Below are 27,361 nucleotides of genomic sequence, written 5' to 3'. Positions count from 1 at the left end.
ATAAAATGTAGTATTTATTCAAAGCATACAGTAAACCTTAAATGACTCAAATGAATGAGAGACAATAGTTTGAGTAAAAGAATAAACATTTATATAGATGCCTGTATGTATGCTGCTGATATTTTGAGCCTCTTTCTTTTAAAAGCAGATTCATTATTTAAACTAAATGAACGTCATGAACACAGGAATATAACACATTTACAGGACTTTTACACAACTTTGGGGATTTGAATGACTTTCCAGGCCTGGATATAATCATTTTTAAAACTCCAGGACTTTTCCAGGTCGACTGTTTAAAGCTTAAAATTGTTGTTGTTGTTACAAAAACAATAAAATGGTTTTCCGCTCCGCGTGGTTTCTCCTGCAGGAATGAGCCTCTGAGCTAAAACAACTGCTGTGTTTTTCTTTTCTAATCCCGTTTCTTAAAGGATTTATTAATATCTGCTCTGCCTGCACACCTGTCGCATGACAGGTGTGCAGGCAGAGCAGATATTAATAAATCAATGCAATGCAGAATTAACCTAATGCTGCTCTAAAACATTTATATATTATGTATTTTAGTCGTCAGAAAATTGTCAAAATCAGTCAAAATATGAGTGTGACTGTTCTTTTCCGCCAGCGTTGCTCAAACAGACTCATTCTTATCACGATGTCCCAGCAGCTGTGATGTTTAAACGCTGCGTCAGTTTTCTACAGGACATAATAAACGAGTTTAAACACGTTTATCATCACGTTCACGTGCTCCTGCGCCTCAAACTTTAAGCTCTAATAATGAATTTAAGGATCCATACTTATCTTCAAACCTTCTGCAACATCGTGTCTTTCAGTCTGCGAAGAAAACATTTTACCAAACGTTTTTTTTAGAATAAATTCATGAACAAACAAACAAGATGGAAACCGTCACAGAACGCTGAAGGCCGTCTTCTCGTCTCCGACCACCAGGAGGCTCCAGAGTCAACGTGAGACATCCTGACCAATCATGCGCCAGAGAAGCATTGAGGACGTTGATTAAACAAAAAAATGAAATAATCAAACGCAGAGTTGCATTTTGGAATTTTATCACAAAATCAAAATCACGTCATTTGCAAAATAAAAGGCAGTTTCCTCATAATAATATCAGACATCAGAGCTTTTGATCTCATTGAGCCTTTTTCTCTCTTTCTTCCAGTGTCAACTGTATGAAGCAGAATGTCTTTTTGGTTAAAAAGGGAATGCAGAGCAGAGCCTTGCGTGCAGGAGAAATACGGAGCGTCGGTCGGGAACCCGCCGGTCACTCGGCTGCCGCCCCCTTGGCCGCCGCCCCCATGGCCTTCTTGTACTTCCTCATGTGCGCCGCGATGGAGCCGGAGATCTCCGCACTCTTTTTGTTTTGTCCGAAGTACTCGGCGAACTCTCCGTCGGGTCCCACCAGGTACATGATGATGGTGTGATCCACCTGCCGGCAGCCAGAGGACGACACGGGCAGGGTTCAGACACACGACCATGACCTTTAACATGACCTTTAACCATGACCTTACCAAGACTTTTAAACAAAATATCCATGACTTTTACAAAAACGTTTGGGATTTTTATTCTTTTTCAAGGACTTTTGCAGGTCTGGAAATAACTATTTTAAAACTCCATGAGCGTATAAGAACCGTGTGTTGACCGTGTGGTCGTGGCGTTTGAGGAGCGGCGTCTCTACTCACGATGTAGTCGTTGTCTTCGTCCTTCGGGCCCTCGCTGTAATAAACTCTGTAGGCTCTGGACACCTGCTCGATCTGCGGCTTCGGGCCCGTCAGGCCGATCAGCTTCGGGGAAAACTCTGAAAAACACAGGCACACAAACAGAGGAAAATGGTGAAAAAGTGTTGAGGCGTTGAGACAGGGCTGGTCCCGCTGCCTGGGCCACTAGCAGGGAGCTAGCATGGAGCTAGCGGACCAACGGTTGAAGCAGCTGTCACTCAAACACAGAAGAGGTGAGTATTCATCGTGTACCTTTCACGTACGTCGCCATGGCCTCAGCCGTGTCCCTCTCGGGGTCGATGGTGATGAGCAGCGGCGTCAGGTTGGGCAGAGACTTTATTTTATCTGAGAAGAAGAAGAAAAAGTTTGAGTGTGATGAAGCTCAACACTATATTCGTCTTTTATCAAAAACAGCTTCTTTTTTAATCACCTATCTCATCCACCACTTCTATCATCTTCTCCACCTCCTCGGGGCAGATGTCGGGGCAGTGGGTGAACCCGAAGTAGATGAGCACCCACTGGCCCAGGAAGTCCTCGCTGGTGGTGGGCTTGTTGTTGTGATCGATGAGGGAGAACGGGCCGCCCAGCGCCGGCCGGCCCATGGACCTGGTCCTCTCCTTCTCCAACTCTGCAGACAGGAAGAGAGAGTTTACCAGCTGAGCCCACTGCTGGGGGTTAGCTGCTGTATCTCTGCATTAAAAATGAGCGGGATCTTTTATTCACTTGTTTTAACACACTCAAGTACACACACACACACACTCACTTTCTTCCTTTTCCTTCTTCACATATTTCATCCCTCCGAGCAGAGCGCCGCCAAAAGCAAAAGTTATTGCTAAAGATTTCCACGTCACCGGCTTTAGAAAAGAGAACAGAGGAGTCTTTACATTCAGAACAACGCTTTGTTCAGGCAGATATTACCACAACTGTTCAATAGTTATGTATTATTATATTTTTCACATTTATTTATATAGTCCATATTTTACATTAACCATAAAAGTTGGGTTACAAGCTGCTACTACCTCCGGTAGGTGTCCCCGCTGTAGCAAGCTAGCGCTGCTGCTAGCGCTCCACTAGCTCCCTGCTAGCTCCCCCAAAACCACCGAAGGTAGCAAGACCAGCCCCGGCTCGACACCCGACTCGGGCAGCGGGGACGAGAGCAGAAGCAGCAGCAGCTCTGGCTCACTATAGCGGAGAGCTAGCAGCAGTCCTAGCTTGTTACAGCAGGGAGCTAGCAGCAGCGCTAGCTTGTTACAGCAGGGAGCTAGCAGCAGCGCTAGCTTGCTACCGCGGTTAGATGGCAGCAGCGCTAGCTTGCTACAGCGGGGACACCCAGCGAAGGTAGGAGCGGCTTGTAACCCGATTTTTTACGGTACTTATAGTCACTTACTATACCTGATATTCACCGTTATAAGTATATACAATAGGAAACTTTGGCGTGAGTCCCATGTGTTTAATATAAGTTAGACAATAGATATGTTATTGATGATGTAGCTAGAGGTCTCAAACTCATGGAATGAGCGATACATGGTGTTATATTAGTATGACGAACCTTATACATTTATAGTAAAACAAGTTAAGTCCTGAGACATTGACGTGAACGGTGTGTGACTTCTTACCCCAGACTTCTTCCCCGATGGAGGCGGTGGAGGGATGGAGGACAGCGCTCTGGAGGAGTGTCGATAGCCCAGATGCTGAGCTGCTCTGCAGGAAGACCACTGCCTCACCTGTTCACGAGCAAACGGGAGACAAAGCTATACGGTTAGTGTTTAAAACCTGACATTATTACATCATCATCATCGTGTCATAAAACAAACAGGTGTTGCATTAAACTCCACTCAAATATGTGCAACTTTAACGTGGTGTTGCATGATGGGAAGACAGGTGGTGTAGCTGGTGATGTTTCTAAATTATTAATAGTGTTTTCTGAACCTGACACCTATTTCGGCTCGAGTTTTGGAAGCTTTAACACTTTTTAATGCCACATTTCCCCCATAAATATACACTGCGACACACTAAAAAAATACATTTGGCTCGGTGATGCGTACGTTAATTTGACTGATTTCTCAATGGAGTCTGGTGTCGCACCTGATCCCAGCTGCGAGCTTTGACCTACCGGGCAGCAGTGGACTCCGTGCGGGGACAGTGTGTGTTTCAGTCCGGCTTGCCTCCATGGAAGACTGTGCGCGAGTCTGACTGTGTGTGTCCGGGTACAACTAAACAACCGGCATGCCAGGCCGTGGTACAACACACCCGGGGCCATATCTGGACCTTGACGGACCCGCTGCTCCAACGAGGAAGCGGTTACAGAGTAGAGTAGCCACGGCGTACAAACGGCTGACCTTGAGTCGGTTCTACGTATTCGTATGAAGAAGGAACGCCTGATACTAACGCGGAAAAGGCTGCTCTCAGATCAGCGGCTAGGTAGCCGTTACTTAAGACCGGAAGTGACGTATGTTACATCTTCTTCTGTCATTCTGTTAGTCATACTGCTCTCTGCTGCCTTCTGGAGGGCAGAAAGTAATGTACAAAATATATGAATCATTGCTTTTAGATATTATTTATACATTACACTTAATTGGACAGAAAATTAAGGTATTGATTTCAACAAATCAATAGACTTTTATAAAAAAAAATATTAAAAGGAAATAAACTCATTTAAATGGTACTTAAAGACACAGCTTGTAGGTAAACATTGGAAAAAATAAAAATAAAATCCTTCTTTAAGTGACGGCATTTAACAGACACATGTTTGTCAATCATACTATAAAATGTTTCACTTAAGTGGCATCATTGGTGCAGGATTATCAGTCAAAGAACATCACAAAAGGATATTTAATCTAAATCTAGATGTCTAAATAGCAGTTTGACAATGTGAAGGCCAGCTGGCTCTCAGCTCTTTGTTGACGTGGTAGTAAAGCCAGGCAGCGAAGGGGAAGACTGTGATGGAAACAGCTGTTGAGACTCGGAGCCGCCCGACCGGAGCCCTGCAGACGGGAGAGGAGTGAAGGTACAAAAACACATTCTGGGTATAAAAACACTGACCATCTTCACTTCAACACGTCTCCTTGTTACCTTCCAGAGCGGCGAGCCAGGAGCAGCCAGACGGCCGTCAACATGAGACCACAACACTCTCTAAAGGAGGAAAAAATATATTACATTCCACATTATTATTTTTACCTGAATCAATCCTGCAGCACCTGTCCAGCCTCACCTGCCCTCCTCCTGCTGCAGGACGTCTGCAGGTCTCTCTCTGTAGAGCCTCCAGCCCAACGATGCAACCACAGCGCTGGAGACCAAGAGGTGGAGGTCAGCAATGCCTCTCCAGGGTAAGGTCTCTATACAGACACACACACACACACACACACACACACACACACACACACACACACACACACACACACACACACCGTCACTGACATGTGCAAAAGTCTCAGAAAGTTGTTATTGTCAACAGGTGGAGCATTTACTAAAATAAATAAATAAAAACAGTCGTCTTTCTACCGGTCACGTGGGGGTTTAAGCCAATGCACGCGCACAGGACTGCAGGGACACCGTAACCGACCTGCAGCGGGAACGCGGTGTTATTAGTTATTATTATTATTATTATTATTATTATTATTATTATTATTATTATTATTATTATTATTATAATTATGTCTTAACATCTGGAAAGACTGCATGACGATGAGCTCACCATCCACACCGCTGCATCCGGGTCGTTGATCTGGAAGTGAGCACGTGACGTGTTTAGTGGTTATGGCTCTAAAGGTGATGAAGAGGAGAGGAGGAGGCGAGGAAGATGTGAACTCACCTGGACGTACGATGCGAGAGCGAAGAAGAAACACATGAACGAGTTGCTGACCCTCCAAGTGGCAGAAAGCCACGGCTCACTAACTTCGCCCATTGTTGTTTTGGCGACCTTTCACCTCCCCGCCCGGCCCTGCGGGACGTAAAGACGACACAAAGCAAACGCCCCTTGCGTGTTTCTAGTCTGATACACCGGCGAGGGGTCCGTCTGATATTAAGAGTTAATATTTTAACATTAAAACATAATTCACAACCTATTAAACGTCCATACACGTAACACACGGCCACACCCCGCCGTGTGACGTTATTTAAACCCCGCGGACGATGTTGTTTTATTTGTGTACGTTGGGGTTGTGTAACCGCCCGTACACGTCATCACTACTACCCGGGACACAGTCCTTTTATCGATATGTTTTATATATATTGTGGAGAAAAAGGGGTATAAAAAACCCCATTTCACATTGACTACGTTGGATTAAATCTCGGACGTTTTCCTGTGCCCAGCTGCCCCGTACAACAAAACGAGCACACGTTCTCCGCAGTGACGTCAAGGCACCTATGAGGCAGAGGCGTGACTTCCGGTAGGTCTTACCAAAGTAAAGTTCTTAGTGAGAAAATTATATTTAAAGTTGTGCTTATGATTTTTGATAAAACATAACTAAAATGATTATCGGACAATTAATATAATCCCAAACATGATAAATGTGTTTTTATTGTTTTAGTTTATTATTAGAATGAAAGCTAAAAATATACACAGGCTGAAAAAAACAACAAAAATAAGAAAATTAATATAGAAAACAACTGTAGTGTTTATGAAATCCCATTTACGCCACAAAAAATAAAAAAATAGGACAAAAAAAAAAATTATAATTAAGATTTAAAAAAATATATTGACTTTTTTTTTTTGTCGATATTTTTTTTGCGTTGACTTTTTTTTTTTCGTCGACTTTTTTTTGTGTCCACCAAAAGAAAATGATGGAAAAAAAGACAAAAAAAATCATCAAAATTATGAGCTTGTAAGTGCTCCACATAGCCCTTAACACAAGAAGTTGTGTCATCAGAGCCGTCCTGCTAACGCTAACGCAGTGTGTTGTTAAGTAACGCACCGAGTTGTCCTCTGTCGTTTAGACGCTTTGCGGTGGAAAGTGTGTTAGCACGATAGCATTTAGATAGAGAATGAAGAACAACAGTATTATATTGTAGCGCCCCTTCAGGAAAGCTGCGAGAGGTTATCTTGCTCATCGTGTTTATTCGGGGACAGTACACATGCTGCTGTGGGCCGCAGGCTCCACCATCAACACTGCACGCACACTTACTATCTCATTATTTAGATTTTTTTTTCATAATTATTGCTTCTTTTTTTGTTCACTTTTTTGTGTTGTCATGATTATGACTTATTTTTTTTGTGTCGGAAATTGGCTTCCATAGTATTTAGTGGTGACATCTTTGGTTAAAAAAAAAAAAAAGTTTAAGTAATCTGAAACAGCTGAATTCTTCTTAACGCACAATTTTTACTTTGAAAGAAACAACAACGTCACATCCGGCTTCGTCTCGCTCACCGCCGCCGCCTTGTCGTCAGCTCCGGGCCGCCGTGTGGGTGTTGACATGTCAGTGTCACTTGGTCAGCTGATTGCGGGTCTTAAAGCTTAGTTAGCTTAGCATAGCTGGATGTTTGTTTTTTCCGTTCGCGTCACTTTTAACGTTTTCAACTAACTATTAAAAAAATAAAAAATATATTTTTAAAAAATTAAATTTATTATTATTTGTGTCCTCCTTGCGGCCTGTGTGGTTGAGCGCCGTGTCCGGGAGGAGAAGAAGAAGAAGTAGAAGAAGAAGAAGAGGGAAGCTGCTCTCCGTGTATCTGCATTGCAGCCCCGCCGCTGCTGCTGATGGAATTCAGGCACACAACAATGGCGACTCCCAGTCCGAACAACTCAACAACACCGAGCAGCCACAGCAGCGGCATGAACGCGGGCTCGCAGCCCCAGCACATCACCACCATGAGCAGCATGCAGGGTGAGTGTACTCCGTGTACTAAAACACGTACGAGTGCTGTCTTTTGGCAGCTGGGAGCTCTCATTCTGCTGCAGTGAAGGTTAACGTCAGCGGGGCCGACGGTGGGAGGCTCTCCGGCTACTCCCCGGGACCGGGAGAATAATAACACTCCATAATTATAATAACTATAATAATACAAATATCCCATTGGGGACGGAATAGTAGGGGTTTTGTTAGCTGTCAATAATTTTGTAAAAATATTTGTTGTCTTTTTTTAGTTTTTGGAAAATGTAGATTATGTCGTTGCCAATCTCGCCAGACTCCATTAAAAAAATTGGCGATTTTAAGTCGCGAGTTTTGCTGCAGAGTCTCAGAAGCCAATTGTGTTATTTTTAGTAGATATATCACGCGAACATGTCATAAAGCCCGATTCCGCATGGGTGTAATCAGTGTATGTGGATTAGTTGCCCGGCAACGGGACGTTGTGCTGGTGGTCAATGGCCGCCGAATGGATGAAAACACCTTCACGGTCACGACGATGTGTCAAGTCACGCCACAGCGGGTGTGTGAGGCCGGCAACGTGCACAACTGCATTAAATCTATTGTAAAGCTTGATGGGGTTCTTATCTGGTCTCTGCAGCATCATCATGCCCCCCCCCCCCCATCCTCTCTTGACCTCTGACCCCTCTTTGTTCAACCAATGTCTCCTTTTTCTTGACTTTCAGAGTCCAACACCTGCTGGAGATGTCAGAGTGAAACAGGTAGCTACACACTCCACACACTCTTTGCCTCCGTAATAGAGTACAGAGTAGTAGTTTCTGATCTTTAACATAGTTTGCGTGCTCAGAATCAATAATAATTGGATTTATAACAGAGGTGCATGTAGATTTCTACGTCCCTGCTTCCCTTCTCTTGTGAAGAAACCTCCCCGTAATGAACCCTCATTATAATCCAGGATTTAACTGATTCCATTGTGCACATAATTGATCAGGTATCTGCTGTGACAGCCTGTTGTGTAATCCTCTCTGACCAAATGTCACCTGTTTGTTGTTGTTTCTTCAACGTACCGCTGCTAACTAATGATTCCTAACTCCTGACACGATGCTGATGATGGTGAGCTGTCCCGAGAAAACAAAGAAAAGTGTATTAAAGCTGTAGTATGTCTCTCGTGATGGTGACTCCCTCCCAGTCCTATGATTTACTGTCGTGGTCGTGCCTCCTTTTCATTTCGCTCTACAGTGTGTGTGTGTGTGTGTGTGTGCATGCCGTGATCACTGCAAGGCCAATTTCTGTGATTATCTGTCAACCTTGAATCCTGGAGACGGGCGCAGGAGGTGTGTTCTCAATAGTTTCTTTGAAGGAGGCGGTGACGTTAGGGTCCAGTCGATGTGAAGAAAATAAAAGCTTGTCTTCTCACCTCTGTAGGGTTTCAGATAAACCTGTCTGGAGCGCCCCCAAGTAAGACAACCCTCTTTCTGCTTCAGCACCAACAGTTCTCATCCCTGTGTTGGGGGGTGGAGGTGTGGGTGGAGGTGTGTGTGTGTGTGTGTGGGGGGTCTGTCCGTCCTGCCGCCCTCAACTAATCCACGTCCAGACCTCTGGCACCGGGTTCCTCCTCAGGCTTGTGCCGGCGGCCGAGAGCTCCGATGAGGAAAAAGCTCGCAGCTTGTCGGATAATTAAGAATTTTAAAAATATACAAACGCTACCGTTCAAAAGTTTGGGGTCACACAGACACATTTTCAGTTTCTTAGCAAGTTCTCTCATTGAATATCCTTCTGTCATGGAACATCCTTCACTTCTAAGAACAAGAACCGACTGGAGAGTTTCACATGAACGTTCTCTTCTTCTGGACATTTTGAGAGTTTAATGAACCCACAATGTGAAGCTCCAGATCCTCAATCAGCTCAAAGGGTTTCTAAGGGTTTTCAATTAAAAAAATGAGTTTAAGGGTTTTTTTTTAAGGGTTTTAAGGTTTTTTAAAAGGGGTTTCAAGGTTTACATTTTTTTAAGGGGTTTCAACAGTTTTCAAGGGTTTTCAAGGATTTTAAAGGTGTTTTAAGGTTTAACAAATGATTTTCAAGGTTAAAAAAAGTTTTTTTTCTCAGGGGTTTCAAGTTTCCTTAAGGGTTTTATCCTCATCCATTAGTCTTCTAAGTGTATTTATGATTCATTTCATGTTATCGTCATTAAAAAACAGTGCTTTTCCTTAAAATAGGGACATATCTAACAGACCCCAAACTCTTGAACGGTAGTGTCCATCAAAAAAATCCCAATTTTGTCATTTTAGGGTTGTCTATCTTAAAGTCAAACCGGTGAGTTGTACGTTTCTCGGCACGAGCCTCACACTCAGAGCTCCCATCGACCCGTTGAGACTCTGAACTGGTTTCCACAGAGAAGTCCCCCCAATAAACACTCATCCATTAACTACCAGTTAGAAGCTCTACTGGAAGCTCCACCTCACTGGTTTGTTTCAGCGTGCAACTAACAAGCTAAAGTCTCAGTGTTGTCACGTTTACGTTTAGTTTCTATACGACCGGTTTATCTGTTTTATTGTTATTGGCATGGGCGCACCTCGGCACAGCGCTGGCTTGTTGAGACAGAACACACACACACACACACACACACACACACACGCTGTCGTCTCAGAGGGGTGTTTTGCATTCGGGCCGACGGGAATTCAAGCGCTCGCATTCTTGTGGTGTTTTGGGGCGGAGCGGTGGAGCAGCAGAGCTGCTGCTGGAAGGTGGAGGAAGAGGAGGTGGAGGAGGAGGAGGTGGAGGTGGAATCAAAGCAGTTGGCCTTGAGGAGCATGCAGTGTGTCAGTGTTTTCTTTTCCCTTCTTTGATTCTGCGTCGGTGTGTGTGTGTCGGTGTGTGTTAGCAGCATGCTACGCCTCTGTTTTCTGCATCAACATACAGGATTAAAGTGTGTTCATTGTTTTTTACTGAAAGCGTCTGCAGGAGATGAGAGTCTGCTCGCACACAGACATGTCGTAGTCACATTAGTTTATAGTTATATTGCAAATCTGAGAGCAGGGTTACGAGTAAAGTAATCAAAGTCTCTCCAAGCGTGTAACAAAACAGCCTGAAGAAGTACATAAATATAGATGTGAACCGCTTGTGTTGGCACATGTTAAAATGTGTTATTCTAAATGTTTCTGATGAAGACATCCTGTTAAAATTGTCGACTTAAAGACCCGCTCGCAGGAGGAAATAGTGCGTTCGTTGGGAACTATTTTCAGCGGCGGATGAATCCGCACCAGGTGAGATTCATGACTCACCGGCGAGTCTTTACAACGACGGATACACAAAGTTCCAGAAAGATACAGACTTTGACTCACTGATAGTTGTGAGGACATGTTGGTGAGTATGTGTGTGTGTTAGGAATGTGTGTGTGTCCTCCCTCTGTCATCCCGCGTCATGGTTTTTGTGTTTCCTCTCGCTCACATTTCCACGTTGGGGAAACGTGTTTTTAAAACGTGTTTTTGAGGCTCTCGCCGGCTCCCTCGTTGAAGATCCACCTGGTGGCTCGTTTCTCGTCCCGTCAGGTAAACGCAAAGCCCTGAAGCTGAACTTCGCCAACCCGCCGATCAAACCCACCACCAGATTCACGCTGAACACGGCCGGGCCGCCCTTCCAGAACCCGCACATGTGAGTGCCCCCTGGTGGCCGCGCAGAGGAGCGAGCCCCCTCCGCCTTTCACTTCATTTGACTCGTCCTGATTCGTCCCCGGCAGAGAGCGGCTGAGGACGCACAGCATCGAGTCGTCGGGAAAGCTGAAGATCTCCCCGGAGCAGCACTGGGACTTCACCGCCGAGGACCTGAAGGACCTGGGAGAGATCGGCCGAGGCGCCTACGGCTCCGTCAACAAGATGATGCACAAGCCCAGCAACCAGATCATGGCGGTCAAGGTGATTCATCTCTCTTAGAATCCCCTTTCATCTCGTTTCTTTGATCACAGTCCATTCATCTCGTTTCAAGAAACAAGATAAAACAAGATCAAAGAAACAAGATATATTCTTTCATCTTGTTTATTTTACCTCGTTTATTTCACCTCGGTTCTTCCATCTGGTTTCTTTCATCTGGTTTCTTTCATCTCGTTTCTTTCACCTCGTTTCTTTCACCTCGTTTCTTTCATCTTGTTTCTTTCATCTTGTTTCTTTTACCTCGTTTATTTCACCTCGGTTCTTCCATCTGGTTTCTTTCATCTGGTTTCTTTCATCTGGTTTCTTTCATCTCGTTTCTTTCATCTCGTTCCTTTCACCTCGTTTCTTTCATCGTTTCTTTCATCGTTTCTTTCATCGTGTTCCTTTCATCTCGTTTCCCTGCAGAGAATTCGCTCAACGGTTGACGAGAAGGAGCAGAAGCAGCTGCTGATGGACCTGGACGTGGTGATGAGGAGCAGCGACTGCCCGTACATCGTGCAGTTCTACGGCGCTCTGTTCAGAGAGGTGACGAGATATTATTATTATTATTATTATTATTATTATTATTATTATTATTAGACATGCGTTCAGTCCCGACCTCACCACCGTCTCTTCCTGCGTTCCAGGGCGACTGTTGGATTTGTATGGAACTCATGGCTACCTCCTTAGACAAGTTTTACAAGTTTGTATATTGCTCATTAGACGACGTGATTCCAGAGGAAATATTAGGGAAAATAACTTTAGCTGTGAGTACGAAAAACACACAAATACACAAAGAAGCCTCATTCTGCCGCTCGCTAACGAGCTAACGGGCTAACTAGCTAACGAGCTAACTCTTCTTCTGGTGTCCCCGCAGACTGTGAAGGCTCTTAACCACTTAAAAGAAAACTTGAAAATAATACACAGAGGTGAGTTCTCTCTTTCTCTCTCTCTCTCTCTCTCTCTCTCTCTCTCTCTCTCTCTCTCTCTCTCTCTCTCTCTCTCTCTCTCTCTCTCTCTCTCTCTCTCTCTCTCTCTCTCTCTCTCTCTCTCTCTCTCTCTCTCTCTCTCTCTCTCTTCACTTCAACGTTTCTTCTTCTCCTCCCGTCAGACATCAAGCCGTCTAACATCCTCCTGGACAGGAACGGCAACATCAAGCTGTGTGACTTCGGCATCAGCGGCCAGCTGGTGGACTCCATCGCCAAGACCAGAGACGCCGGCTGCAGGCCGTACATGGCGGTAAGCAACTCCTCTGGTTGTATAGAAGACTATGCTTCATGTGTTAAAGCTGCATTCTCTCTCCTGACCACCAGGGGGCGACTCCTCTGGTTGTATAGAAGTCTATGCTTCATGTGTATTCTGTAGTTTTTGAGAGATGCACTCGCCATGACTGTGGGAGTTCACCTTTTAATTGTGTGTGTGTTGTGTAGTGTGTAGACACACACAACAGTTCAAAGAGGTGATCTCAGCGCGTCGTCGTCAGGTTATTTTCTGTCGTGGGGTTTCATCCCCCGTCCTCTTTCCTGCGCTGCAGCAGTTTCCATTCTAAATTTGGTTCGACACACAACACACACACACACACACACACACACACACACACACACACACACACTTCTGGTTGTTGTTGTTTGGGGACGCAAACAAACGTGTGTTGTCGTTCTTTTGACTCAAACGATGAATTGTTTAGTCTGTAAGATATGAAATGAGGACAGACGCTCAGCAGACGTCTCCTGGATGCGTTTTCAGTTCAAATAACATGAAAACACACAGACAAAGACACAAATATACACAAATACTCACATTTGAGAAGCTGGAACTCCTCAAACACACGTTTGACATTCAGTTTACTTTAATTAAATGAGTTCATTCATGATTAAAACTACACACACATATACGTCTAAAAGGAAACAAAAATACATGTTAGTTTTCTTTGGTATTTCTCTGTGTGCTCTTGTTTTGAAACTTTGTGTGTGTGTGTGTGTGTGTGTGTGTGTGTGTGTGTGTCTGTGTCTGTGTGTGTGTGTCCTGCAGCCAGAGAGAATAGACCCCAGCGCGTCCCGGCAGGGCTACGACGTGCGCTCAGACGTTTGGAGTTTGGGAATCACGCTGGTGAGTCTTTAATGAATCTATAAAAACACATAATTAAGTGTGTGTGTTTATATATATATATATATATATATATATATATATATATATATATTGTGTATATATATATATATATATATATTGTGTATATATATATTGTGTATATATATATTGTGTATATATATATATATATATATATATATATATATATATTGTGTATATATATTATATATTTATTTTATATATTTATTTTTTTAAGTTCATTTTGTAGATAGATTTTTTTTGTATGTAATTTGTCTGTAATTTCTTTTTCGGAGATTTTTAAATTTTTCAAATTTATGTATAAATATAGATGTTTTTTATTTATTTTAATAGATTAAAACAAAAAAGTGTGTGTATATATCTTTATATATATATATATATATATATATATATATATATATATATATATATATATATATATATATATATATATATATATATATATATATATATATATAAATTGAATGTGATGGTGATATTTACCACATCAGGAGAAGCTTGAGTGCAGGTTTAGTGCCTGACGTTGCTGCAGTGTTTGTTCTCATGCGTTGGTTCTGTGTCCTGTGTTCTGTGTCCTGTGTCCTGTGTTCTGTGTCCCGTGTTCTGCGGGGCAGTACGAGCTGGCCACCGGCAGGTTCCCGTACCCGAAGTGGAACAGCGTGTTCGACCAGCTGACCCAGGTGGTGAGAGGAGACCCGCCACAGCTCAGCAACTCAGAGGAGCGCCGCTTCTCCCCCAAGTTCATCTCCTTCGTCAACGTGTGGTGAGGAGGCCGACCGTCTGCTCCTTTATGCAGCGCCGCCTGGTGGACGCAGGCGGCGCTGCAGCCTCCTCCTCCTCATCCTCCTCCTCCTCCTCCTCATTAACGCTTCTTGTTTCTCCGTCTGCAGCCTTACGAAGGACGAGTCCAAGAGGCCAAAGTACAAAGAGCTGCTGGTGAGTTCTGTGTTCTGTCGTCAAAGCGTCAACGAGTTGATGGAGAAGAACCTGAAAAAAGATCCAGACAGTTTTCAGCTGCCTTTAAAGAATTAACAGGAAGTCAAAGGAACGGTCACTTCCTGTTAGAGCCTCTGTGTGGGCGACTCGTTCATATGCGTTTGGAGATGTGTATTAATGTGGAAATATGCTGCTGTTTGTTCCTTTAATGTCTGCCTGTGAAACATCTCCTCTCCTCTTCATCCTCTTCTCTCTTCTTCTCCTCCTCTTCCTCCTGTCCTTCCTCTCCTCTTCCTTCTCTCCTCCTTTCCTCTCCTCTCCTTTCTTTTCTTCTCTTCTCCTCCTCGTCTCGTCTCCTCTCCTCCTCCACTCCTCCCCTCTTACCCTGCTCCTCCTCTCCTCCTTTCCTCTCCTCCTCCTCCTCCTCCTCTTCCTCCTCCTCCTCCTCCTCCTCTCCTTTCTTCCTCTTCATCCTCTCCTTTCCTCCTCCTCTCCTCTCTCCTCTCCTCTTCTCCTCCTCTCCATCCTCTCCTTTCCTCCTCTTCATCCTCTCCTCTTCCCCTACTCCTCCTCCTCCTACTCCTCCATCTCCTGCTCCTCTCCCTCCCCTCCTCTTCCCCTCCTACTCTCCTCTCCTCTTCTCCTTTCTGCCTTTCCATCCTCTCCTCTCCTCTCCTCTCCTCTCCTTTCCTCTCCATCCTCTCCTCCTCCTCTTCCTCCTCCTCCTCCTCCTCCTCTTCCTCCTCCTCCTCCTCCTCCTCGTCCCCCCCTCTGCAGAAGGACCCGTTCATCCAGATGTACGAGGAGCGCTCTGTGGACACGGCGAGCTACGTTTGCCGGCTGATGGATCAGATGCCGACGTCTCCGAGCTCCCCGATGTACATGGACTGAAACGCACGGATATTTTCACCAGTCTGCAACCGTAAATACGCTAAAGAAAAAACACAAAAACACCAGAAAAAAAAAGAACAGACAAAGACAAGAACGTGAACAAATCAAATCCTTGTGTACATTTGCTTGATCCCTTATTGCAGTGTTTAAAAAGAGAATTGTAAAGCCTAAAACACATGAATACATGTCTGTATAATATATCAACACTTCTGTTTCTCTGTTCACTCACACACACACGGACGCACTGTCATGTACGTATAGTCGCAGCTGAATCCATCATATGGTCTTGACTCATGTTAACGAGGACACGCCTCCGTGGTTAGTACAGTGATTACAAATAAAAATAACAACAACAACGTGGAACTTGTATTTATAGAAACCAAAAGAACAAACTCTTCAGCACCCTGGACTCTGTGAACCCACCTCTCCATGTGCGTCACTGACAGCATCGTGTTTGCTATCTTAATGGAACTTCGCTTCTCTGGGTATAAAAAGCAGTTTAAATGAGGAAAAGAGAAAAAAATAAACAAAAAGTGTCGGCGGTCCGAATCCCGTTTTGGACCCGCTGCCGGTGCCGAGCGTCCTCGTGTACAGTGACTATACGCTGATGTCTGAATAAAGGAGGAGGAAGGACGCCTGTGTCTGTCTGTCTGTCCCCGGGTGAACGCATGGGGTCTGGGTCATGTAGCAGGGGCCATGAAGTGCAGGGGCCCGTCCAGTGTAGGGGCCCGTCCAGTGCAAGGGCCCGTCAAGTATAGAGGCTATTGTGGAATACATTTAAATGAAGCCTCAGAGCATTCTGCGTCCTCACCACTAGGTGCCACCACATCCTCCACATTGTAGCTTTAAGTAATTGTGATTTTATATCTGTGGACGTTAACATGGCTTTAAAGATGCGTAATGCATTATCTATGGAGCAGCTCCGTGGTTATATGTTTTAGGGGCTCAGGTCGTAGGAATGACTTGTATGCTTTTTCAAAATTAGCCGTTTCCCTTTAAATATAATATTTAAAATGCAAAATGTATGGTTGAAAACCTTCACGGGACGACTTCAAATGGAAAATACTGAACTGCAGTTGATATTTTCAACTTAATTCAGTTCTTTATTGGCATAAAAAGTAAAGTGCACAATAATATGAATCAACATTTACATAAAGTATATACACACACAGATATATAGATATATAGATATAGATATATATTGTATGTGTAGATATACTGTATGTGTAGATATACTGTATGTGTATATAGCAGCTACATCAGTAGCGGTAACCTGCACTACAGCAGAAAGTTAGTGGAGCTAGCCCCGCCTCTTTCCCTTAAAGCGCCGCTGTGATTGGTCCCCAGACCTGGTAAATGATTACACACACCAATGAGCGTCAAGGTTTGCCTACGTCATCATTAGATGCCGGAAGAGCTGCCCCATGTGTGAACCAACCTCTAAAATCTTGCTGGATGCGCACCGGGCTCCCTTTAGGTAACTTTTAAAACGCCTGGAAATGTACAAACAAGCGTGAAGTGACTCGTCGGCGCTGTTTTGTTTAAAAATAACTTTATTATGAATACGGTGCGTTTGAAGCTGAGGTACTTTACGCTGCTGGATATTAAAGGCAGAGCTCTCTCTGCCGCTGCTGCTGCTGTCACGAGCTGTTGTTTTCCTCCTCGCCGGACTGTCTTCCAGTTTGTCCGATCAATGGCTACGACCGACAGTAACCCCGTGGACACGAGGCCGCCGCCGCAGGGGCTGAAGAAGGCCAAGCAGAAGGAGCCGCTGCGGCGGCTGAAGACCAAGGAGCTCCGGGGGAAGCGGGGGGACGTTCACGGACCGGCCACCGTGTACCTGCAGGTGGTCGGCGCCGGCAGCAGAGACAACTCGGCGTCCCTGTACGTCTTCTCCGAGTACAACAGGTACGTCACGCAGTCCCGTGTCACCAGCAGGCCATGCTTTTACTTTGAAAATCAGTACAGAAGTACATAGACGGCACTATTAGTGAAAACGATGGAGGAGAGAGTGGTTTCTGAACGAAGAGCTGAACATGTGGTGTTTACTGACCTCTAGTGGTTTGACCTGCTGCAGTGAGATGAGAGGGTAACTTTATGGACATTAAAAACCTTGAAAATATAAAAACAACTGTAAGGTGCAATACCAAAATCAGAGTAACAGTAAGGGACATGTGATGAAAAAAAAGTGTTTCTGATGTGTGGCATAGAGATATGCATGTTCCATATTCCACATCTGGAGTGAAGAGGAAGAGTGCACCGTTAATAATGTGCAGCTTGACTCTCGGGATCATTTGATGATGTCATCAAATGACCCTGATGACATCATCAAATGACCCTGATGACATCATCTGATTTAACGCCAAGTCATGAAATACAAAAACGCAGAACTTCTCAGCACTAAATCGATAAGATGCCTTCAGGTGTTCTTGGGTTAAACGACACACAGACACACACTGCATTGCATACTCTGATGACGTTGTGCAGTTTGTCATCCAGCAGTAATGAAGTCAAACAGCTGTGTGTTTGTCAAACTCTCTCTTCCTGCTGCAGGTATCTGTTCAACTGTGGAGAAGGAACACAGAGACTCATGCAGGAGCACAAGTGAGCGGCTTCACGGTTTAAAAGCATGTTTTTAGCTGCTCGCGGTCGTCTGATGCGTTAACGAGTCTCTCTTCCTCCGGCAGGCTGAAAGCGGCTCGACTGGACAACATCTTCCTGACCAGGATGAGCTGGGAGAACGTGGGCGGGTTATCGGGTCGGTGACGGTCTGAAATCGAGCGGCAACATTACGGCTTAATTATTAAAATTCATTAAATGTGTTATATTTCCTCTGCAGGGATGATATTAACGCTGAAGGACACCGGCGTCCCAGAGTGCGTCCTCTCTGGACCGCCACAGCTGGTAAGAAACTCAACCTCACTTTACTTATTAAATACATGATTTACATATTAAATACAGTACTCACATATTAAATACATGATTTACATATTAAATACAGTACTCACATATTAAATACAGTACTTGCATATTACATGCAGTATTTAGATATTAAATGCAGTATTTAGATATTAAATGCAGTATTCACATGTGAAATGCGTCATTTACATATTCAACACATCATTTACATATTAAGTACTATATTTACATATTACATGATGTATTCATATATTCAATACAACAACGCATATTTGTTTTTGAAAACCTTTTCTTTTGCAGGAGGACTTTGTGAACGCCATCAAGTCGTTTTCTGGCCCGCTAGAAAACATCAAGTTGTGTATGTGGAGTGTGTTGCTTCATCTTCTCTTTGTGTTGAACGTGTGTGTGTAGTATGAGTTGTGTGATGTCGGTTGTGTCTCTCTCCGGCAGCGGTCCGACCGTACACCGACGAGTCGTACAGCGACGAGACCATGACCGTCCACCAGGTGCCGATATTCTGTGAGTCTTTCTAAAATGTGTTCACTCTCTCAGCTCACCCTTCATGTGTTCACTCTCAGCTCACTCTTCATGTGTTCACTCTCTCAGCTCACTCTTCAAGTGTTCACTTTGAGCTCACTCTTCATGTGTTCACTCTCAGCTCACTCTTCATGTGTTCACTCTCTCAGCTCACTCTTCATGTGTTCACTCTCAGCTCACTCTTCATGTGTTCACTCTCAGCTCACTCTTCATGTGTTCACTCTCTCAGCTCAGGCGAGCCCCTCTCGTAGCTCCGCCTCCCTCAACAACCGACACGCAGGCGACCGCAGTGAGTCACAAACTGATCGAGGCTTTAGCTTAAATATTGATATTATCTCTTATAGATGAATCACTTGATGTCTTAGTGTTGTGTTGTTCGAGGCTGTTCTCCCACAATGCATTGCAGCGGACATGCTCAAGTTGTTTTTGTCGTCCTGCAGGTGACCGACGGAGAGCGACTCGAGATAACTCCTTAGTGGTTTCCTTCGTCTGCAAGGTGAGAAACTAGATGATTGAACTCTAGTGATGTTTGAGATGTTTCACACTTTGTGTCTGACCTTCTTCTTATCCTCCTCCTCTTCATCCTCCTCCTCCTCCTCCTCCTCTTCCTTTACAGCTTCAGCCCAAGAAAGGAAACTTATTGGTGCCCAAGGCGAGGGCGCTCGGCCTGCCCGTGTGAGTCGATCTGTTCATCAGGACGTCTGAGTAATGATTCCAGTATTTTATGGGATGGAAACGGACACAGTTGTATATATTTATTTATCATTATTAAAAAGGATTGTCCAAAAAATTAAAAACACAGTAATAATAGTAATAATAATATCAAGGAGTAAATATCACTCCCACAATATCGGTCGAGCCGCGGCCTCCGGTGGTTGTCGGAGAGCTAGCGCTGCTGCTAGCTGGCTACAGCGGGAAGCTAACGGGGACCTTTCTGCTGACCCCAGGGAGATTAGCAGCTGCTAAGGCGTCAGCTAACGGGGAACCAGTCAATGAAACCAAACTAAACCATTCAAGCTGTGTAAACTGTATGAACTCGTCTTCCTGCAGAGGCCAGTCGGCCATCGGCCCCATCGTCGCGGCTCTGAAGAGCGGCAAGAGCGTCATGTACGAAGGCGTAGAGGTGAAACCCGTCTCCTGCTATTCATTCATTCATGTTTCTTTTAAAAGCTGCAGCTCTGAGTTCGTTCCCTCCGTCTGGTTCTGGTAGATCCGGCCGGAGCAGGTGTGCACGGCCACAGAGCCCGGACCCGTGTTCATCATCGTGGAGTGTCCGTCAGAGGAGTTTGTGGAGCCGCTCTGCAGCAACCAGCAGCTCAGCAGGTACACGCTTTTATTACGTAATACTGGAGATCACATGAAGCCTCATGAGGGGTTTGAATGCAGAAAAAAGGGAATTAAACATTCTCCACCTTCCCCACATTTCTTTAAATTCAGTTTCCTGAAGCCTCATGAAGGTGATTCATTCATATCTATCTGGTCAATATTTTAAGTGTTTGTCACAATAAAAAATAAAAAATGTTTTTTTATCCCAACTACATCGTCAGTATTTCAGTAGAAACCTTGTGACGTGCATGTTCTTTAAGTGTAAAGTATTTAAAGAGTCGGCGTCGTGTCCTCAGGCACCAGAAGGGGGCGCTGGAGGACTCTGCTGCGCTGGTGGTGCACATCACCCCCGAGGCCCTGCTGTCCTCGCCCCAGTACCAGCGCTGGATGGAGAGGTCCGAACCGCCCACGAACACACACACACACACACACACACACACGGAGTCTGCCTCCTTTAAAGGTCTGTGTGTGTCTGTCTGTGTGTGTGTGTCTGCAGGTTTCCGTCCACAACACAACACCTGATCCTGAATGAAAGCGTCAGAACGATCCACAACGTGCGGAGCCTTAAGATCCAGGCGCAGCTGAACGTGATCCACCCCGACATCTTCCCCGACATCTTCCCCCAGCTCACCGCCTACGAGTCCAAGGTGGAAAGACACTCAGAACATTTAACGAAGAACACACACCTTCATATGAGATACACACTCATGTGTTACATCAAACATTGCAGAACAATCTCAGCTCTCTATGTAGTGTTCATTATCATGAGGTCCAATATAAAGAGATGATATGACTCTAGAGAGAGGGACTTTAATCAGAGAAACAACCATCAAAAAGGACTGAAAGTGGATTAAATGTCTCTTCTGTTTTCATTCCTTTTTAATTCATGTTTTTAGATTTCCGTGAGAAATATTTTGACATAAAAAAAAATTGTCAAAAAAAATTAAGTTTGCATTTTGACAAAAAAAAGTGCCAAAAAAAGACAATTTTTTTTTTTGACCCAAAAAAAAAATTCTTTTTTTGACGAAGAAGGTAGGAATATTTTTTTTTTTTATTAATTTTTTTTTTTTTGACTTTCTTTTTTTGACAATTTTTTTTTACAAAAAGGAGGTAGGAATAAAAAAATTTGCCTTTTTTTTTTTTTGGACCAAAAAAATATTTGCAAACAACTAGAATTTCCATTTTTACAATTTTCATCCTTTTTAAAAAAAATGTTTTGCCGACATTAATTGGGAAAATAATCCGAAAAGTTAATCGAAAAAGGAAAGACACACACACACACACACACACACACACACACACACACACACACACACACACACACACACACACACACACACACACACACACACACACACACACACACACACACACACACACACCCCCCTGGTCCCTCAGTGACTGTATTTCCACCGTGTGATAAATCAAGCGCTCCCTCTTCATTCCCCAGGAGGCTCCGGCTGAGCCGCTCGTCCCGATCGTCAGAGCCGAGTGTCTCCTCAGGTTCCAGTTCCGACCCGTAATGGAGTGGCAAAGGTGAGTTTGCCCTTCATCTCCTTCATCTCCTCCTCCTCTTCCCCAATTCAGCCAGCGTTACTCTGCAGCTCCTCATCCCAGAAAACAATCTGGCCCGGTCCGCTGCCCTCGGCCGCTTTCTTCTTCCTCTTCTTCTTCTTCTTTGTTTACCTCGTCTCGTTGTCAGTGTTTCTGTCAAGTTGCCGTGGCGGTCGGGTGTGTGCAGCGTTGCGTTGTGTGCAGCGGTGCGTGTCGTTGTGCGTCGCCCTGACTCCGTCTCTCCCTCTCCTCGTTAGGGAGGCCGTCCCGTCCTGCGACCTGCAGGAGTTCGTGAAGGAGGCCTCCGAGGTGCCCGACTTCCTGGAGGAAGTGGACAAGTGCAGGAAGATTTGCTCCGCTGACGCCGCCGATCCAGCTGGTAGCGTGTTCTCCTCCCGAGGCGTGTGGGGCGTTCACGGCCCGGCAGACCGGCTCTTACTTTTAAGTGGATCGTCCTTCGGTGGCGTGACGGGAAAGAACTCGAGCGTGTGTTTCACTGAGGACTTTTTGTTTGTTTTTTACGGCAGGAAAACAAGAAGAGAAACACCCGGAGGTGGTCTTCCTGGGAACCGGATCGGCTCTGCCAATGAAGATCAGGAACGTCAGCGGCACGCTAGTGAACATCAGGTATGTGGCTAGTGAACGTCGGGTATGTGGCTAGTGAACATCAGGTATGTGGCTAGTGAACGTCGGGTATGTGGCTAGTGAACATCAGGTATGTGGCTAGTGAACGTCGGGTATGTGGCTAGTGAACATCAGGTATGTGGCTAGTGAGCATCGGGTATGTGGCTAGTGAACATCAGGTATGTGGCTAGTGAACGTCGGGTATGTGGCTAGTGAACGTCGGGTATGTGGCTAGTGAACGTCGGGTATGTGGCTAGTGAACGTCGGGTATGTGGCTAGTGAACATCAGGTATGTGGCTAGTGAACGTCGGGTATGTGGCTAGTGAACGTCGGGTATGTGGCTAGTGAACGTCGGGTATGTGGCTAGTGAACGTCGGGTATGTGGCTAGTGAACATCGGGTATGTGGCTAGTGAACGTCGGGTATGTGGCTAGTGAACATCAGGTATGTGGCTAGTGAACATCAGGTATGTGGCTAGTGAACGTCGGGTATGTGGCTAGTGAACGTCGGGTATGTGGCTAGTGAGCATCAGGTATGTGGCTAGTGAACGTCGGGTATGTGGCTAGTGAACGTCGGGTATGTGGCTAGTGAACGTCGGGTATGTGGCTAGTGAACATCAGGTATGTGGCTAGTGAGCATCGGGTATGTGGCTAGTGAACATCAGGTATGTGGCTAGTGAGCGTCGGGTATGTGGCTAGTGAAGGTCGGGTATGTGGCTAGTGAACATCGGGTATGTGGCTAGTGAACATCAGGTATGTGGCTAGTGAGCATCGGGTATGTGGCTAGTGAGCGTCGGGTATGTGGCTAGTGAGCGTCGGGTATGTGGCTAGTGAGCGTCGGGTATGTGGCTAGTGAAGGTCGGGTATGTGGCTAGTGAACGTCGGGTATGTGGCTAGTGAACGTCGGGTATGTGGCTAGTGAACATCAGGTATGTGGCGAGTGACCACAAGGTATGTGGCTAGTCCCCGCTAGCTCCCCGCTGCAGCCGGCAAGTGCTGCTGCTAGCTAGCTGCTACTGCCCGCGTACCTTCTCCCCCAGTCGGGCGTCGAGCCTTCTCTCTATAAATGTGATGTTGGGTTTCTTAAAGATGGAGGCTGTTTCCATGGAAGGAGACATGTTCTCTCTTTCTGGTGTATGCATTGATTGAGTTTGATTATTTCTTCCTCCTTGTTTGTTTGTTTGTTTGTTGTCTGCGTGCAGCGCGACTCAGTCGCTGCTGCTAGACTGCGGCGAGGGAACCTTCGGTCAGCTGTGCAGACACTACGCAGACGCCGTGGACGACGCCCTGGCCAAGATCTCCAGCGTCTTCATCTCGCACATGCACGCCGACCACCACACGGTGCGCCGCCGAGCGCCGCGGGAGGCGGCCATGTTGGATTTTAATGCGGGAAGAAGTACTGATCTTCTTCTTTTTGTTCTCAGGGGCTGCTGATGTTGCTTTACCAGAGGCGACGAGCACTGGTATGTCAAAGAAAAGGCTACGTTGAAACCTTTGGTGATGGTTCTAGACCGTTGATTGCAGAATGTATTGATTGTATATTGGTATTTATGTTAATGAAGTCATTCATTCCTTCTAGACGACGTTAGGAAAGCCGTTCAGCCCCGTCTACCTGATGGGGCCGACCTCCATCATGACGTGGCTCAACCAGTACCACAACAACTGCGAGCAGATCCTCGACCACATCAGGTGTGTGTGTGTGTGTGTGTGTGTGTGTGTGTGTGTGTGTGTGTGTGTGTGTGTGTGTGTGTGTGTGTGTGTGTGTGTGTGTGTGCGTGTGCATAATGTCCTAAATGAACATCATGCTGTATAGAAGAAGACTTGTGGCATAAACTCATGTTTACAATATTTACTGTGGGAATACATCAAGAGAGAAGTAGTCAATCATATAGACTTCTATACAACCGGAGGAGTCGCCCCCTGGTGGTCAGGAGAGAGAATGCAGCTTTAACACATGAAGTATAGACTTCTATACAACCAGAGGAGTCGCCCCCTGGTGGTCAGGAGAGAGAATGCAGCTTTAATGTGGCTGTAGATCATTCCTTAATTTTTTATTATCGTGTATTTCTTTATTTTCGTTGTTTTCAGCTTCATCCCGAACAAACAGTTGTGCGACGGCGCCGAGATGTCGAACCAGACGACGAAGTCGTTGTTCCAAGCGATGCTGAAGAAGAACGACTTGATGGAGGTCCTTAAACGCTGCGTCCTCTTTACTATTGAACTTTCCTTTTTTCAATGCATTCATTGTGTGTGTGTGTGTGTGTGTGTGTGTGTCTGTGTGTCTCAGTTCCAGACGTGCATCGTGCGTCACTGTAGGAACGCCTTCGCCTGCAGCTTCGTCCACCGGGCCGGCTGGAAGCTGGCGTTCTCCGGCGACACCATGCCCTGCGACGCCTTCGTGCACGTCGGTCAGTTTCCGCTCAATAATCCGGAGCTTTCTTCATATGAGGTCATCGAGCGGCTCGCTAAATAATGCACCAGGCCTCCCGTCCTCTGAAAGGTTCCTGCGGGAGCTCACTTCATTGACTCTCCTTAGATTGCCCCTCTGGTTTCGGGCCCCTCCCCCTCCTCCACCTCCACTATGGACCTCCACACGTTATAGATGGCGTCTGCTCGCCGGACAGAACGGGGCCGTGCCGATTCTTGATCACGCCGACGACCTGATTGATTTCCTGAGGGACGGAGGGGGAAGAGGCCGTTAGTGCTTCTGTGATTCAGGGCTCTCATTCCACTTCCTTTTTGCTTTTACTCTGCAGGAAAGAATGCAACGCTGCTGATCCACGAGGCCACGCTGGAGGACGGGATGGAGGACGAGGCGGTGGAGAAGAAACACAGGTGAAGACGTCACGTTGAGCTGAGGTTGAAAGGAGGAACGGGCAACACAAAGCAGGGTTCATGCGATCATGGAAACCTGGAAAAGTCATTGAAAGCTTCTTAAAATGTGGTTACAAGTCATTGCAATGTTGGTTAAAGGCCCTTAAATGTTGGTTAAAGGCCCTTAAATGTTGGTTCAAGGTCCTTGAATCTTGTTTCAAGGTCTTTGAATCTTGTTTCAAGGGCCTTGAAAGTTGGTTCACGGCCCTTGAATGTTGGTTCACGGCCCTTGAATGTTGGTTCACGGCCCTTGAATGTTGGTTCACGGCCCTTGAATGTTGGTTCACGGTCCTTGAATGTTGGTTCACGGTCCTTGAATGTTGGTTCAAGGCCCTTGGAGGTTGGTTCAAGGACCTTGGAGGTTGGTTCAAGGCCCTTGGAGGTTGGTTCAAGGCCCTTGGAGGTTGGTTCAAGGCCCTTGAGAGTTGGTTCAAGGTCCTTGAATCTTGGTTCAAGGTCCTTGAGAGTTGGTTAAGGTCCTTGAAGGTTGGTTTGAAAAAAAATGAAATTTGGTTAAAAGTCAGGAAAATCCATTGGTCAGAATCTCTCGGCTTTCCTCTCCGTGTATTTCTTTTATATTTTATATATTTTCTTCTCGGCAGCACGACCTCGCAGGCCATCGGCGTCGGCATGAAGATGAACGCCGACTTCATCGTTCTGAACCACTTCAGCCAGCGATACGCCAAGATCCCGCTCTTCAGCGAGGACTTCAACGACCGCGTGGGGATCTCCTTCGACCACATGACGGTGAGCCACGATACCACTCTGGTTGTATAGAAGTACACACTTCATGTGTTAGAGCTGCATTCTCTCTCCTGAGCACTAGGGGACGACTCCTCTGGTTGTATAGAAGTACACACTTCATGTGTTAAAGCTGCATTCTCTCTCCTGACCACCAGGGGGCGACTCCTCTGGTTGTATAGAAGTCTATGCTTCATGTGTTAAAGCTGCATTCTCTCTCCTGGCCACCAGGGGGCGACTCCTCTGGTTGTATAGAAGTCTATGCTTCATGTGTTAAAGCTGCATTCTCTCTCCTGACCACCAGGGGGCGACTCCTCTGGTTGTATAGAAGTCTATGCTTCATGTGTTGAAGCTGCATTCTCTCTCCTGACCACCAGGGGGCGACTCCTCTGGTTGTATAGAAGTCTATGCTTCACGTGTTAAAGCTCCTGACCACTTCCTCTTTCCTCTCAGCTTCGCTTCAGAGACGTCCATGTTCTCCCTCGGCTCATCCCCGCCCTCAAAACCCTCTTCGCCGAGGATATCGGCGAGATGGAGGACCGGCGTGAGAGGAGGGAGCTGAAGCAGCCGCGAGCAGGAGGAGCAGGAGGAGCAGGAGGAGCAGGAGGAGCAGGAGGAGCAGGAGGAGCAGGAGGAGCAGGAGGAGCCTCGCAGCCGCCGCCGGCAGACGAGAGCCGCGCCGCCAAAAGAGCCCAGCAGGGGGCGTCGCCGCACAGCGACGAGGCCAAGAGGCTGAAGAGCAGCTGAGAGACTTTTAGTTGTGTTTTATTATTTTTTGGCTCGTGTGGCTGAAGACAGAAGCATCACGTATAGAACAAAGCGTTTTGTCTTCATGAAACAGAATAAAGAGTTTCCACACAGTTCGTAGTTCATGGTCACGTCAATCTAACATATGAACTCATCCGTGTTGTTCTGTCACTAAGCGGATGTTTAAATATATTCTGTGGTTCCCTCTGGATTATCTCTTATCTCTGGTTCTTATAATATCACATTTAAAACAATATAATCTGTATAAAATGTTGAATTAATTCTTTTTACTACACTTTATTAGAGGTAGACACAGATTTTAACTATAAATGAACATTTAAAATAATATTTAAGAGGCTCTGGATTAAATATTAGATATGCAATATTTATCTTCAAATATAATTTATCATCAACACCAACTTGTCGTCACGCCCGTACTCTGTCTTCTTTCCTTAAAGTGTCTTTCACTTCAAGAATTAGTCCAGTTTAATAACTATATTATTATTTATGTATTATTGTTTGAGGTTAGTTTGCAGGCGTTTCCCCTCGTGGCCTCGTGGGGGCGTCAGTGAGCCGCCACAGGAAAAACCATAAAGATCCTCATGACTCATCGTGGCCACTAGAGGGAGCAGCGGCTGCAGGAACAACATGGAGGC

At 45.7% G+C, this 27,361-nt stretch overlaps 4 protein-coding genes and 1 long non-coding RNA gene across 8 annotated transcripts; 3 read left to right on the top strand and 2 right to left on the bottom strand.

Moving 5' to 3' along the window:
- Positions 1–556: 556 nt before the first annotated feature.
- Positions 557–4,068, bottom strand: LOC137787129 (protein SCO1 homolog, mitochondrial-like). Its single transcript, XM_068579405.1, has 7 exons — positions 3,838–4,068; positions 3,341–3,448; positions 2,488–2,578; positions 2,155–2,352; positions 1,977–2,069; positions 1,689–1,804; positions 557–1,435 (listed from the first exon to the last, which is right to left on the bottom strand). The coding sequence occupies exons 1-7, from the start codon at positions 3,982–3,984 to the stop codon at positions 1,271–1,273; spliced, it is 918 nt and encodes a 305-aa protein (XP_068435506.1). The 5' UTR covers positions 3,985–4,068; the 3' UTR covers positions 557–1,270.
- LOC137787131 (uncharacterized) lies at positions 2,934–6,151 on the top strand. Its single transcript, XR_011077612.1, has 3 exons — positions 2,934–3,062; positions 3,346–5,050; positions 6,036–6,151. It is a non-coding gene; the product is annotated as an uncharacterized lncRNA (long non-coding RNA).
- tmem220 (transmembrane protein 220) lies at positions 4,177–7,541 on the bottom strand. Of its 2 annotated transcripts, XM_068579408.1 has the most exons (7): positions 7,038–7,541; positions 5,536–5,664; positions 5,419–5,448; positions 5,226–5,286; positions 4,936–5,059; positions 4,797–4,856; positions 4,177–4,708 (listed from the first exon to the last, which is right to left on the bottom strand). In XM_068579408.1, the coding sequence occupies exons 2-7, from the start codon at positions 5,626–5,628 to the stop codon at positions 4,576–4,578; spliced, it is 501 nt and encodes a 166-aa protein (XP_068435509.1). In that variant the 5' UTR covers positions 5,629–5,664; positions 7,038–7,541; the 3' UTR covers positions 4,177–4,575. The 2 variants fall into 2 exon arrangements, with proteins under 2 accessions (XP_068435509.1, XP_068435507.1); XM_068579406.1 differs by lacking the exon at positions 7,038–7,541 and having other exon boundaries at positions 5,536–6,092.
- On the top strand, positions 6,515–16,018 carry LOC137787128 (dual specificity mitogen-activated protein kinase kinase 4-like). Of its 3 annotated transcripts, XM_068579402.1 has the most exons (13): positions 6,515–7,547; positions 8,252–8,287; positions 8,952–8,984; positions 11,075–11,177; positions 11,263–11,437; positions 11,858–11,977; positions 12,079–12,198; positions 12,309–12,360; positions 12,543–12,670; positions 13,463–13,540; positions 14,173–14,321; positions 14,449–14,494; positions 15,272–16,018. In XM_068579402.1, exons 1-13 carry the CDS (start codon positions 7,421–7,423, stop codon positions 15,383–15,385), a joined length of 1,281 nt encoding a protein of 426 aa, XP_068435503.1. In that variant the 5' UTR covers positions 6,515–7,420; the 3' UTR covers positions 15,386–16,018. The 3 variants fall into 3 exon arrangements, with proteins under 3 accessions (XP_068435503.1, XP_068435505.1, XP_068435504.1); XM_068579404.1 differs by lacking the exon at positions 8,952–8,984 and having other exon boundaries at positions 7,066–7,547; positions 11,087–11,177; XM_068579403.1 differs by lacking the exon at positions 8,952–8,984 and having other exon boundaries at positions 7,066–7,547.
- An 806-nt stretch (positions 16,019–16,824) lies between these two features.
- elac2 (elaC ribonuclease Z 2) lies at positions 16,825–26,772 on the top strand. The gene is made up of 24 exons (XM_068579401.1): positions 16,825–17,293; positions 17,939–17,989; positions 18,073–18,143; positions 18,225–18,289; positions 18,605–18,662; positions 18,755–18,823; positions 19,071–19,130; positions 19,282–19,337; positions 19,458–19,516; positions 19,892–19,964; positions 20,052–20,164; positions 20,464–20,562; positions 20,664–20,814; positions 21,618–21,703; positions 21,979–22,100; positions 22,249–22,348; positions 23,546–23,684; positions 23,768–23,806; positions 23,923–24,032; positions 24,432–24,531; positions 24,631–24,751; positions 25,100–25,178; positions 25,820–25,964; positions 26,412–26,772. The coding sequence occupies exons 1-24, from the start codon at positions 16,944–16,946 to the stop codon at positions 26,703–26,705; spliced, it is 2,610 nt and encodes an 869-aa protein (XP_068435502.1). The 5' UTR covers positions 16,825–16,943; the 3' UTR covers positions 26,706–26,772.
- The last annotated feature ends 589 nt before the right edge of the window (positions 26,773–27,361 follow it).

Source organism: Clinocottus analis, unplaced genomic scaffold (genome assembly GCF_023055335.1).
Source record: "Clinocottus analis isolate CAN_PGR_092001 unplaced genomic scaffold, fCliAna1.0.p SCAF_16, whole genome shotgun sequence".
In the NCBI taxonomy this organism is placed as follows: Eukaryota; Metazoa; Chordata; class Actinopteri; order Perciformes; family Cottidae; genus Clinocottus; species Clinocottus analis.
Note: the sequence above shows the minus strand (reverse complement) of the source record. Positions and strands in the feature narration are given on the sequence as shown.